This window comes from Scylla paramamosain, chromosome 18 (assembly GCF_035594125.1).
Source record: "Scylla paramamosain isolate STU-SP2022 chromosome 18, ASM3559412v1, whole genome shotgun sequence".
Taxonomy (NCBI): Eukaryota; Metazoa; Arthropoda; class Malacostraca; order Decapoda; family Portunidae; genus Scylla; species Scylla paramamosain.
Window position 1 is genome coordinate 17,803,523 of NC_087168.1, and position 12,867 is coordinate 17,816,389.

At 39.6% G+C, this 12,867-nt stretch overlaps 2 protein-coding genes across 5 annotated transcripts in view; both read left to right on the plus strand.

Annotated features, from left to right (window-relative positions):
* LOC135109212 (RING finger protein 17-like) overlaps positions 1–1,650 on the plus strand; it is a 107,051-nt gene extending 105,401 nt beyond the window's left edge. For all 4 annotated transcript variants that reach the window (XM_064020418.1, XM_064020420.1, XM_064020419.1 and 1 more), the window contains 2 exons: positions 115–289; positions 843–1,650. The gene's annotated coding sequence lies outside the window, so the exon portion shown is untranslated. The remainder of the gene's footprint in view (positions 1–114; positions 290–842) is intronic.
* Positions 1,651–3,581: 1,931 nt separating this feature from the next.
* On the plus strand, positions 3,582–8,663 carry LOC135109213 (low-density lipoprotein receptor-related protein 8-like). Its single transcript, XM_064020422.1, has 7 exons — positions 3,582–3,740; positions 4,378–4,591; positions 4,798–4,944; positions 5,681–5,788; positions 6,510–6,746; positions 7,160–7,279; positions 8,134–8,663. The coding sequence occupies exons 1-7, from the start codon at positions 3,678–3,680 to the stop codon at positions 8,379–8,381; spliced, it is 1,137 nt and encodes a 378-aa protein (XP_063876492.1). The 5' UTR covers positions 3,582–3,677; the 3' UTR covers positions 8,382–8,663.
* Positions 8,664–12,867: the final 4,204 nt, after the last annotated feature.

The window sequence follows — 12,867 nt, forward strand, 5'->3', positions numbered from 1 at the left end:
ATGGCAGAGGGGGAGGGAAGTAGGGGCTATCCATTCTCCCATCATTACCATCTATGTAATATACAAGGTTAGTATGGAGAGAAGTGCTACCCAGATCACACTTGACTTCACCAGTATCTGTGAGTGTTCTGTGGAGGGGAAGAAGATAGCCCGCTGTGCCAGGTTGGTGCGGCTGTGTGATGTGGAGCCACCAGGGGGACCCCAGGCTGAGTGGGAGGCTGTGGCCATGGAGGCAATGATTGAATGCCTCATGAATCCAAAGGAGCAGTGTTTTTTGGCTGTTGTCCAGGTGAGATCCAGAGGCAGCACTTTGAATAAACTGGTTGTGTCTCTTTTCTGTATTTTTGGTAGTAATATTTTATTGAACCTGCTTGACTGGCACTGGTGGGGAAGCTTTGCAGCCAATCCAGTAGTCTTATTAAATTTTTGTGCTGTATGTGTATTAGCGAGAGTGATAAAGTACATTAATGTTTAGTACATATATCCACAAGCAAGACTGTAATGATTTATTGTATCAAATAACCATTGAAATGTACAGTAGTTGACTTTCTCCCATTTTGACAATATTGAGAATGTGAATGGCTACCAAGTGCCACACTCATCACAAAGTTCCATCCCTTCCACACTCATTGCTAAGCTTGAGATTGTTCTCTAAGCACGAGAACTGGTAGCTTTTAATAGTCATCGTTAAGCTTGAAATCACCATGCTGAAACACACTAAACATGAAGCCTCATTGTATAACAAAATAGCAAGACCAAATGGAATTATATCCCAGCACTTGAATTTGAAGACACAACTTGTTGACTGTTTTATCATAAATCCTGTGGTGTGTGTGTTTCAGGATGTGGTAGGAGGTCTAGCAGAAGTGGAGCTCTACAAGATGAACACACACCCCCTCATCCTGGCCTATGCTAAGCCAGTTCAGAAAGGGATAATTACTCTTAAGGCAGAAAAACAGCCCTGAGGCTCAGTAAATCTCATGAATTCGTAGTTGATGCAACCATTCTCCTTTTCAGTTTTTAAATTTTGTCCTCATTTACTCTTTTATCATCATACTTTTCTTTATTTGGTGTCAAATCATTTATAAGTTTAATAAAATTCCGAGTTTGTTTTCTTGAAAATATATGTATTTGAAGGTTACTGAAAATAAATATGTTCAGTAATGGTGCTTGAAAAGGGCAAATTTATTTTGGGTGAGCACTGAGATTACCCTTACTTTGTAACTTGCTAGCATATCTTTTTTAAAGAATATGATTTATAACTGGTGTGTTGTATGCATAAGTGATTGTCATGTCAACATTTTGAAAGTGGTCCTTTTAGTGAAATTATTAAGTCTTGCAGGAAGTGTTTGAATTGCTGAATTAGCAACATTATTTCACTCAAGCATATTATGGATGCCGTGCACTAATCATGCATGAGCTGCAGGTGCAAGCAAGGCACAGAGATGTCTCGGGTAAAAGAATCATGGCCAATTATTATATTTATTTTATTTTTGTTTGTTATGTATATTTATATTGATTTGCTTATTTATTTATATTTTTATTTCCATTTCATGCTTACTCAACTAATACTTTGAAATCACTAGAACATCAGAGTTCGCACTATAAAAACTGATTTTGAAAGGAATATAAATAAAATAATTCAAAATCTTTCTAAAGACTTCATCACATGTAGGCCTGACGGCTTCTTGCAGCTTCCCTTATTTTTTTTGTGTTCTCAAGTTTAGAGGGTTTTCCTACCGCTGCCTCCACCCACGACGCCCAGGCCGAGGTGGTGAGGCCCATTGAAGCTTGGTGTCGAGGTGCGGGTCCCAGCATTTAGAATCATTGGATTTGTTTTGTTCCGATTTTGCAGGTATTGTTGTGCAGTAAGGCTTGCTGTACGCCAAAATAATTACAAGTTTCTTATATAAATTGAATTTTTGCATACAGACAGTGAGTAACAAATGTATGGTGGGATGTTCATCGCTTGTACCTTGGCATCCAGTGTTGCATTTCATTCAGGAGCAAGTGTGTGTGTGTGTGTGTGTGTGTGTGTGTGTGTGTGTGTGTGTGTGTGTGTGTGTGTGTGTGTGTGTGTGTGTGATTTTACATTGTGGTGAAAGAGAAAGGAAATGACTCACTATGTCAGGTTATCAGAAGAAGTCACTCTTAATACATCCAACAAAGCCACGCTGAGCAGCGCTATCAGCTGGGAGAGGCGGAAGTCGTACAGGCATTCACTGGGCGCCGGCTCCTTGGCATGGTCCTCGTTACTCACGTGGCTGGCCGGGCTTAACGCTGGTCAGGTCACCAGCGTTTATATAGACGTGCGAGGTGTTGCAGTCCTCCTCGAGCTGGGGGCGTGGTGTGTGAAGGCCTCGCCCGAAGACGGAACCAAGGTTCAGCCTCCTCCCGCAGCAGCACTTCAATCATCGTGTCAGATTTCCCAATAATATATATATATATATATATATATATATATATATATATATATATATATATATATATATATATATATATATATATCAGGATTAAATGATAAAAGGGTTGAGTCAATTTCCTGTTACATAGATCTATCGTGTAACGACCTGCAACAAAATGATGTTATAATTATGCAGTACTAATAATAATGGTTGATGATGAGGATAATAATTTGCATATACATTGATTTGTAATACAAATACATCAATGTATTTTTAATATATATATATATATATATATATATATATATATATATATATATATATATATATATATATATATATATATATATATATATATATATATATATATATATACTCGTATATATATATATATATATATATATATATATATATATATATATATAATAGGATATACAACATGGAAATATGAAAACGTTGATATTTCGTAGAGTAAACGTGAATATATATATATATATATATATATATATATATATATATATATATATATATATATATATATATATATATTTAATTAATTAATTAATTTATTTATTTATTTATTTATTTTTTTTTTCCCTAAGAAAAAAAAGTAACGACTATTCTTTTCTAACCAAATATAATTTTTGAGAAGGTAAGAAAGCCCTTATGGTGCACAGTGCTTAAAATGGTGATGCGAATGGAAGTGTGTTGCAACTTGACTGAATACTGATGCATAACCTGAGTTTAGCAGGTGGAAATTTTGGTGTCCATTGATACTGTGACATCATGTAAGTATGTAAACAGTCCACAATGATTAAAAAAAAAAAAAAAAAAGGGAGGGGTGGAGATTATAGGACAAAAATTGGCACCAGAAAGGTAGGTAAGTAAATTATAGGAATCCGTCATGGTTGTGCATGTTACAAATAACTTTGCTACAAGAGCGCGCGGTGCTTGAATACAGCAATGCAGGGTTCCCAGCGTGGCGTGTGGGTGTGGCTCCTTCCCCGCCTTCCTTCCTTTGCCAGGTGATACCCAGCGTTATCACCTTACTTCCCCACTTGACGCTTATCTCAATGCTTGTCTCTTTATGACAGTTATGTAGATAGGACTTTTTTTCTTCTTATTCTTATTGCTGCAAAAAAAAATAAACTGACGTTAAAACTGCGACACAGGGTGAGGCTCGCCACACAGCAGTCGTGGACATTACTGTGCGGTGGTCCATGCGAGGGAATAAATTACAGCTGTGCCACGACTCCCACCACCACCGCTGCCATGGCCAAGTGGCTTCTTGTGACTGTGTTCGTGTCAGCCGCCCTTGCTTTCGCGGCGCCACAGGTAAGTGTGTCATCTCTGTCCCGTCTTCACGCAGGCCATCACGGTTATAAGTTTGTCAATATTTGCAACCATAGGCGTCAGATATCGTACACACACGTGTTCCTATCTGCATCAAGACGTGGTGTAGTAAACATGTAACCATTTTGTTATTGAGTACGTCAGTGATGCCAGTTCAAGGTGTCCACGTTGTCTTCAGATGCGTGTGTTGCGTTAACTAAAGCTATGTCGATTGAAATTTACATGTGATGAATCTCTCCTCTCTGAATCTCTTCTCTCAGAATAATTATATATATATATATATATATATATATATATATATATATATATATATATATATATATATATATATATATATATATATATATATATATAGTGTGTGTGTGTGTGTGTGTGTGTGTGTGTGTATTGTCCCACAAAGGTGTTTATCAGGCCACCACTGCTGAAAATCTCTTCCCACGTAGCTGCGCATAAAAAAAAATGTTCATACATCACATTAAGGTAATATTTGGCAAAGACTGGGCACGTTGCAGCTCTGCTTTTACGTACATGTCTTCCTGTATTAGACTCCAACTAGTGGTATTATTTAATATTTAAGTAAGGCTAAATTTCACATCAACACAGCTTACTTTCCACCCAGGATGGAGAGGACAAGGATGTGTTACAGGGGAATTTAAAGTACGAGCATGAGGATGAGAAGCCAATGCCTCAGTCCAAGGCAGAGAGAAATTTGTTTACCTTGCCTCAATCTACTGCGTTCCCCGCCTCCCCGTCCCGACGACCACTGTGGGCGCCGAGCACCAGCCATGGAGGCTCGGGGACGGATGGCAAGAAGTGGTTCCTTCAACATGCCGGTGAGTTGTCTGATGCTGAAGTGACTGACTTGAGCTACACTAGTATTGTTACGATGCACATAATGTTGTTTACTTAGTACATAATTTAGTGCATAATCAAAAGTGATTCTTACAAACTGGAGGTAAGAGATTGATTCAGCATGTGAATTTGACTCTCTCTCTCTCTCTCTCTCTCTCTCTCTCTCTCTCTCTCTCTCTCTCAAAAGCAAACATTATTGGGGCAAACATGTCGGCAAGGCCAACTGACTGTGGCTCCGATGACGTGTACCTGTGTGGCAGCGATGTGATCTGCTTGCCCCAAGTGTGTGACGGCGTAGCGGACTGTCCTAACTGGGAGGACGAGACTGACTGTGGTGAGTCTATAAATATTGAAATAAATGCCGACTTTTGAATTTGTCCAGGGCATCACACAAGCCAGTTCCGCCACTGCTCAGTGTGTCTCTGGTTACATTTCAAATCCGAGTCTGCTATGGTTGTGAGCCGAGCACGGTATCAATATAAGTGAAGAAAATTCGAACATGATGCTTGTTAACCCCAGACAGCGTGATTAGCTGAATATATATGTGGCGGGTGAGGCAGGCGGTGTACGTAGCGTGCTTGGGTCACATTACATAAATTTCAGGCAGGACGGAGACCATATGGGCTTGTCTCCTTTCACACTATTGCAGCGTTGTAATCACGTAGGAGTGGAAATCTGGCAGTACTGCTTTCCACTGTGCTGGTTGGGAGGTACAGGCGTGGACAGAAGTGAAATAACGTAGCTGCTGCACTCAGTGTTATGACATTACTATTAAACTTATCATTTCAGTCTGTGAAGGAGCTTCGGCTCAACAGGCATGCCAGTATTTATTTCATTAGGGTATGAATTGTATGAGCCTGATGTGGCAATAAACTTTACTTTATTTCCAACATGTTTTGAGTTTTACATTGATTTGAAGTCCCCTGAGTGGCTGTCTGTCATAAAGAACTGAGGTTTGATAGACTTGCCACCAGAGGACTTCTGACTGAGGGAAAGCTAAATACAGAGGGAGTGAACGAAAAAATCGTGAGTCACGACATGGTCTAGCTCTTACCTTTGCCCTCATACAGAATGCCTCGGGGACAGCTTTGTTTGTGACAGCGTCGTGTGCATCGACAGCAGTATGGTGTGTGATGGGGCGAAGGACTGTGTTGACGGCACGGACGAGGAGCAGTGCGGTGAGTCTGGACCTGGTGGTGACGCCGTGGCCGGGAGAGTTGTGATGGACAATTCTGAAACACTTCGCAGCACCTCCACTACTTTCAAAAGGCTTTTACTTTAAGTTTAAGTTTTTTTTTTAAGGTGTTTTTCTGATTGTAGTGACAAATTATTAAGAAATTACATTATTAACATGAGAAACAGTCTTGAGAACTCGGTTGACCATATCTGTGGCCTTTGAAAATAGTCGTGGTGAGGGAACAAAACATTTCAGAGCACTGGCTCCAGGGGATGAGTTGCTGGGATGAACGGGCGCATGGAAATAGTGTGTAGAGGGAGGAGGTTTACTGCTATTCAAGTTTCATTGACATTTTTTTTTATCTACATTTATACTTGGTGTTTTTACCTACGACCTAAGCAGTCTCTCTCTCTCTCTCTCTCTCTCTCTCTCTCTCTCTCTCTCTCTCTCTCTCTCTCTCTCTCTCTCTCTCTCTCTCATATATATATATATATATATATATATATATATATATATATATATATATATATATATATATATATATATATATATATATATATATATATATATATATATATATATATATATATATATATATATATATATATATATATATATATATATATATATATTTCCAGCTGTATATTGAAGCACATCACAAAATTTGCAATGACAAACTAACATTCTTCTCTCACCACCACCATCACCATCACCACCACTAGACTCCACCATCACCACCCCGAGCACAACTGCAACCCAGAACACCACTTCCCCTGGCGCCCCCACTACCACCACCACCACCACCATCACCACCACCACCACCACCACCACCACCACCAGGCCCTCTTGTAGGAACGGCGTCCGTCCCAGACTCTGCAAGGACCGCAAGACGTACGCCTGCTTCTGTGATGGCGTGGTGGAGTGTCCCAGGGGCGAGGATGAATACCGATGCAAACCAGGTAAGGAGAACATGTACACTTTGTCTCTCTCTCTCTCTCTCTCTCTCTCTCTCTCTCTCTCTCTCTCTCTCTCTCTCTCTCTCTCTCTCTCTACTTGTTTTAGATTTTGTTTTAAGGAGTTTATTTACAAAATTTCCTTTGTTTGTGCTCTTATTTATTTGTTTTATTTATTTAGCTTTATTTATTTATTTATGTTGCTGTTTGATAGATTGATATTTTGTTTGGTATGTTGTTGTTATTATTGTTGTTGTTGTTTTTGTTGTGTGAGTAACATTAAATTATAATCTTTTATGTTATTTAGTCCTCTTTACCTTCCCTCTCTCTCTCTCTCTCTCTCTCTCTCTCTCTCTCTCTCTCTCTCTCTCTCTCTCTCTCTCTCTCTCTCTCACGGCACGTTCCATCCCGCCGCACAGAGGGGTGTCAGCCCGGGCAGTGGCGGTGTAGGTGTGACGGCACTTGCATCCCGCAGCACGCTGTTTGTAATCGATGCAAAGACTGCCCGGACGGCTCTGACGAACGCGGCTGTGTCCCAGGTAAGAACACACACACACACACACACACACACACACACACACACACAGAAATAGATAAACAGATTTTTAATGATCACAAAAAAGAATGCAATGACTAAACAAAACATAATGGATATATAAATTAGGTTATGGTCCACTAGTTTTGTCCTTTGGACAGGAGATAGTGGGAAAAAGTAGTTTCGTTTGGAAAATGAGACGAGCGTAAATGTAATCCTTTGTTTTCTCACTATTATGTATATTTACTTCATTGTTCTCCACCGTTATTGTGTTTGCAACGTTGCACGCTTACAATTGTCATTATCATTATTATTCTCATTGATATAAATTTCCACCATCAAATTATCATTCCTTCATTCACTATCATAAAAAAAGTGTTCTAATTCTTGTTCCTATCACCAAATCTCAAAATTATCATCACCATCATCATCATCGCTTTTGTATTTTATTAGTATGTCTTCGTATCTTGCTATCTTCTACTTCTCTTTCTACTTCTTTCTTTTCTTCTCGTGCCTTCTCGTCCTTCCCTTTTGTCTGTTCGTGTGTCGTCTTCATTCACCGTCGCATTCTGAAGTATTTCTGACCACACTCCGGTACTTTCAAAAGATTATAATTGAAGCGACACTGAGTTTTAAGAGTATTTTTAAGGTTCAAGTCACAGATTAATAACATTTCTGCATTATTAAAAGGAGAAACACTATTGAGAACTCGGCTAATGATCTCTGTGGCCTTTGAAAATGGCCGTGGTGAGAGAGCAAAGCGTTTCTGAATACGGGCCAACTTGCTTCCTCCAGGTTCACCACAGTCTATTGTCTCTTCGTGCGTTTAAGTTCACCACACCTTCGTCTTAACTGCAGGCACAGGGTGGTGGAGGTGCCGGAGGGGCGGGTGGATCAGGATGTGGCAGCGGTGTGATGGACGAAGGGACTGCCGCGACGGATCTGACGAGTGGCTCTGTCCTCAAAAGCACCACTGTCACGGCACACACCACTGGCTCTCCTCCCTGTCCCGGCGCTCACGACTCAAACACCTACTGGACCTCTTTGATGACGATGATGTTTACAGGGATAGTGAGGAAGACAGTGGTGAAGATTGGAATGATTAATGATGTTTGATAGTGAGGGTAGTGAAAATTGATTAGGTGATTGATGTTTGATGGGGGTGATGTTTGCAGGGATAGTGGTGAGGACAGTGGTGAACATTTGATAGGATTGGTGTGTTTAATTATTACTGAGTACAATGTAATATTGAATAATAATCTTTTATGTTATTAAGTCCTCATTACCTTTCTTTCGTCATTCTCTCTCTCTCTCTCTCTCTCTCTCTCTCTCTCTCTCTCTCTCTCTCTCTCTCTCTCTCTCTCTCTCTCTCTCTCTCTCTCTCTCTCTCTCGTCAGTGTACAAGTTGGAACTCATACGAATTGTTATAGGCGAGACAAAATAAAGTTTAAGACGGAAAATGCTGGTTTACAAACAAGTTTTTAAATGGTTTGAATAAACAAAGCAAGAATGTTGTAAGTGCACAGACACTACATTGTTTCAAAAGAATGCTGGATTTTTTTTTTTTTTTAATGACAGCTGGTAAAAAAATAACTTAACGAGCTGCCTTGTGTTGGCCAACTGACCTTTGCCTTCTCTTTGTATAAGATGTTACATTAATTTGCTCTAATAAAAATGTCAGTTAACGTCTTACCAGAGGTAATGGCAAAAGCCTATGCTGATCTTTTATCAGGAGAGGCTTACATAACTTTTTCCTTATCGTTTTGATTGAAAATACAGCCCTTTACCAGTACTATTTAAAGCCCACTCTGATATCGCTGAGGGCTCTCCGTGCCGTGCTTGAGGCGAGGGAACAAACTCCAGCCGTGCCGCAACCACCACCACCACCATGGCCAAGTGGCGTCACGTGGTGCTTGTGTCATCCGCCCTTGTCTTTGCTGAATGGCAGGTATATCAGTCACTCCTGTCTTGCCCACACGCACACCTTGACTGCATAACAATAAGCGTATCAAGACTGTTTTATAACCTTAAGTGTCAGACTGCGTACATACACATAAATGTTCTTGTCTGTGTCAGGACGTTGTGTTGGAAAGATGTTAGAAAACCAAGAATTCAAGAATATTCATGAAGAGTACATCTGTTTTCTCTGGTTCACGGCGTCAGTGTTGCGTTACTGTTCACCACCAACAAACGCCATGTGGATTGAGATGTACATCCGGGCGTGTTTTTGTCATAGGAATATTTCTTCACAGTGTTTTTACGTACATTTGATCTCTCGAATAAACGCTTCTTGAAAAATTAAGTTTCATTTTAAGTTAACCAATTCAAGTTTTCCCTAAGGCGATAATTAACTTGAGTCCCCGATGGGCAGGAGAGGGCTTACTTACTGGCTCAGGCTCCCGTGATCCCCACCACCTCTTTCATTTTCTCTCCTGTGATTGATTTGCCGCAGGAAAAAGGAGGATCATGTCTCGTGAATGACACGAAACCTAAGAACTTTGCGTAAAGTATTCCAGTCTAGTTACCGCGTGCGATGTAGGGCGTGTGAATGAATCCTCCCAAAGATGCCAGTGTTGATAATACAGAATAGTCTTCTCATAGCCTTACCGCTTACCTCCCAGTCCTAAGGTAGCGGGACCTTAAACATAAGCGAAAATAAATTTTCAACCTAAATTTTTATTTGATAATAGAAACTTGTTCCTTACTTAAAAAGAGAGACGTTGTGCGTATGTAGAATATTCTTTTGAGTTCACAGAAACGGTCCATAGAAAATACTATTCATCTTTAACCAATTTCACTTTTAAATATTTTGAATTTTCTTTTGTTCATGAGAACGGTGCGTAGATTTAGCTATGAATATATTTAATTTATAAACTAAATATATTAAGTATAAAACTTGCTATATTAATGTTTCTTATAATTCTCATGTTTTAAAATTTTATTTTGAAAAGTTTTCTTAATTGCAAAATATTGTTGCATTTTTTTTTCAGGTCCAGACTGAAAAAAAAAAAAAAGCCCATATTCAGAAAGATTTTGGACTCAAACACTATTTTCAGAGGCCATACAGATAATAAGCCAGGTTCTCAAAAGTGTTTTTCGTGTTAAAAAAAAAAAAAAAAACTATAAAACTTCAACTTCAACTAGATTCAATAATTTCACTGAATAAAGTTCCCATCCACCGCCACAGTCTTGTTATGGTTTTGTTGCTGCTTCTTGTTCTTACTGTTTTGATATTACACTATACTTGATCCACAACTTCTTTATCAGTGACTACCTGGAGACCTTATGTGGTTGCTTCATCTTTACTTATCTTCGTAATCCCAGGTATAAAATGTATCAGTATTCTTAGCCTTTTCACTCCTGCGGTCTTTTTTATTAACATTGACAGCATTTCAGAAACTGTTTGAATGGGTACAGGAAGAAACAGAGTATGGGGGATTAATTTTGTCTTTTCTAGGCTACAAAAGTATTTAAGAGACTGCAGCACATAAGGCGGTGTCTAACAAGTCATAGGTAGATGCAGGGAAATATTTGTCTATCAGTGAAAGGGTTAAAATGAAGCTCGGCATTTTTTTCCTTACCGCTATTTTTTTACTTTTTTTTTTCCTCGTCGAACATTTGATATTTAAAATGAGAGATCAGCGTACAGCGGCAAGGGAAAAAATGTCAAGCTTCATTTATATTTTCTGAGGCATGATTTCAGCTCCAGTGAATAATTCTTGGTGCGTTATGATATGTAAGAAACGTCCTGAAAACATCTCCATTCACATCCGCTTCTGTATTTTTTATTTATTTATTGATTGATTTTTTTCTGAATGCAGGTGTTTCCAGGACATTTGTTGCATACCGCAATGAAGAATTTCTCAGTGGTGCTTCGGGTGACTCAACACACTCCCCCGCATCACTGAGGACGTGATAAGGAGGCTAATGGAGTGACGTCATTTATTTATTAATTTGCTGGTGATATTCTAATTTTGTTACCGCACATCTCTACAACCCACCGCTCCGCCTTGCCCCTGGAGGGTACAACGATGATTTGGCCAGGAGCACCTTTTGGTGTACATCGCATATAAAAATTGCGATTTCAGTCTCGGAAACACCTGGACATGGGTAACTTTTGACGGCGCATCTTTCTTATTTTATGACATTTCTTCGTCAGACTCACTGTTTTGTCGTATTTTGCATATTTAAACTTATCAGCATATGAACGAAGGTTTCTGCCTCGCAACTCTCGCAACTATCGCCTCATCACTACAGCTCGAGCTCGAGTGTGCAAAATGCGCGAATTATATGCCATAACTCACTTCATATACGGGATAGCCAGTTTTGGTTGACACCACCAGACTCTGCAGTGACTGTAGAATCAAGACAAGATGTATTGTAAAAAAAACTTGACGAAACAAAAAAGAAAATGATATTACGACGAGTTGAACTGTGAAGATATTAAAAAAAATGTTTATGACATGTTTTACTGATCGCTATTTTCAGCAGTTAATCATTGAATGTTGAAATATATCACACGATAGTGTGATCAGAATGCAGATAACGCTCCACATATTGAAAACATAGAGTCACTTACAGCAACATGTCATTCGCCGCAACCATCACGGCGGCGCGGCAATTAGCGTGGCGTGTGCAGGCCGGCTCCATATGACTAGATCTGCGACATTGGGGGAAGGTCCTTTAAGTTGCTCCGCAGCTTGAAGTACCCGTTGCCTGGTTCATTTACTTTCATCTTTTTTTGGTCTTCGTTTATACATTCACCTCCTCTTTCTGTGGGGTAAGAATACAAAAGTATATTCTATCACAAACACGAATACGGATACAGGCTTTGAAATTATGCGGATATTGCCCCATGCCGATGCGGATGCGGATATCCAGTGCATTTCCTATTTATTACCAGTGTTATACTTGACTTTTGTGTTTAGTCTTCACAAACAGATCAGTGGGCAGCGAAGCTTGAGGTAACTCACATTTGATGAGTGTCAGAGCTGAACGCTGTACCCTTCATTAACTGATTACGCCACTGATAGGCACTGTACAGGAAGGAAACACACACACACACACACACACACACAAATTCCTTATTATGCTTCTTATCAGGTGCTGTCTTAACCATGTCCTGTATGTGTCGGGGGGCGATGATGCATGTCAAATTAGATTGCACAAGTCAGGGATGAGTCACACCAGAAGGTAATGAGAGAGGAGTGAGACTGGAATGTGTGTTACAACGCCAAATTTCTTCCCGCCACTTGAAGTAATGTTTCTTCAGCGCTTCTCTCTCTCTCTCTCTCTCTCTCTCTCTCTCTCTCTCTCTCTCTCTCTCTCTCTCTCTTTTTCACTTTTTTTCTTCACATTTATGGATATCACCTTCAAGTTCTGGCATCTTAAGCGAACTCTTTTTTTTTTCACAATTTCTATTTCCATTGGCCAGAGTCATTTCTACATAAAAGGGGATCGTTCTTTGCTTCGTTGAATTCTGCACTTTTATTTAATGATTTCTTTGTCTTTCCCAGCATCTTTTTGTCCTTGTTTTCGTTCCTGTGAGGTTCTCACAGTTTCATCATAGTCTCACCATTTCAGTTTCATTAT

Excerpts from the sequence above, each read along its gene's own strand:
- LOC135109213 (XM_064020422.1), top strand. The coding sequence starts at position 3,678 with ATGGCCAAGTGGCTTCTTGTGACTGTGTTCGTGTCAGCCGCCCTTGCT. Across the intron at positions 4,592-4,797 it reads GTGGTTCCTTCAACATGCCG|CAAACATTATTGGGGCAAAC; the intron begins GTGAGTTGTCTG and ends CTCTCTCAAAAG. Across the intron at positions 6,747-7,159 it reads TGAATACCGATGCAAACCAG|AGGGGTGTCAGCCCGGGCAG; the intron begins GTAAGGAGAACA and ends CCCGCCGCACAG.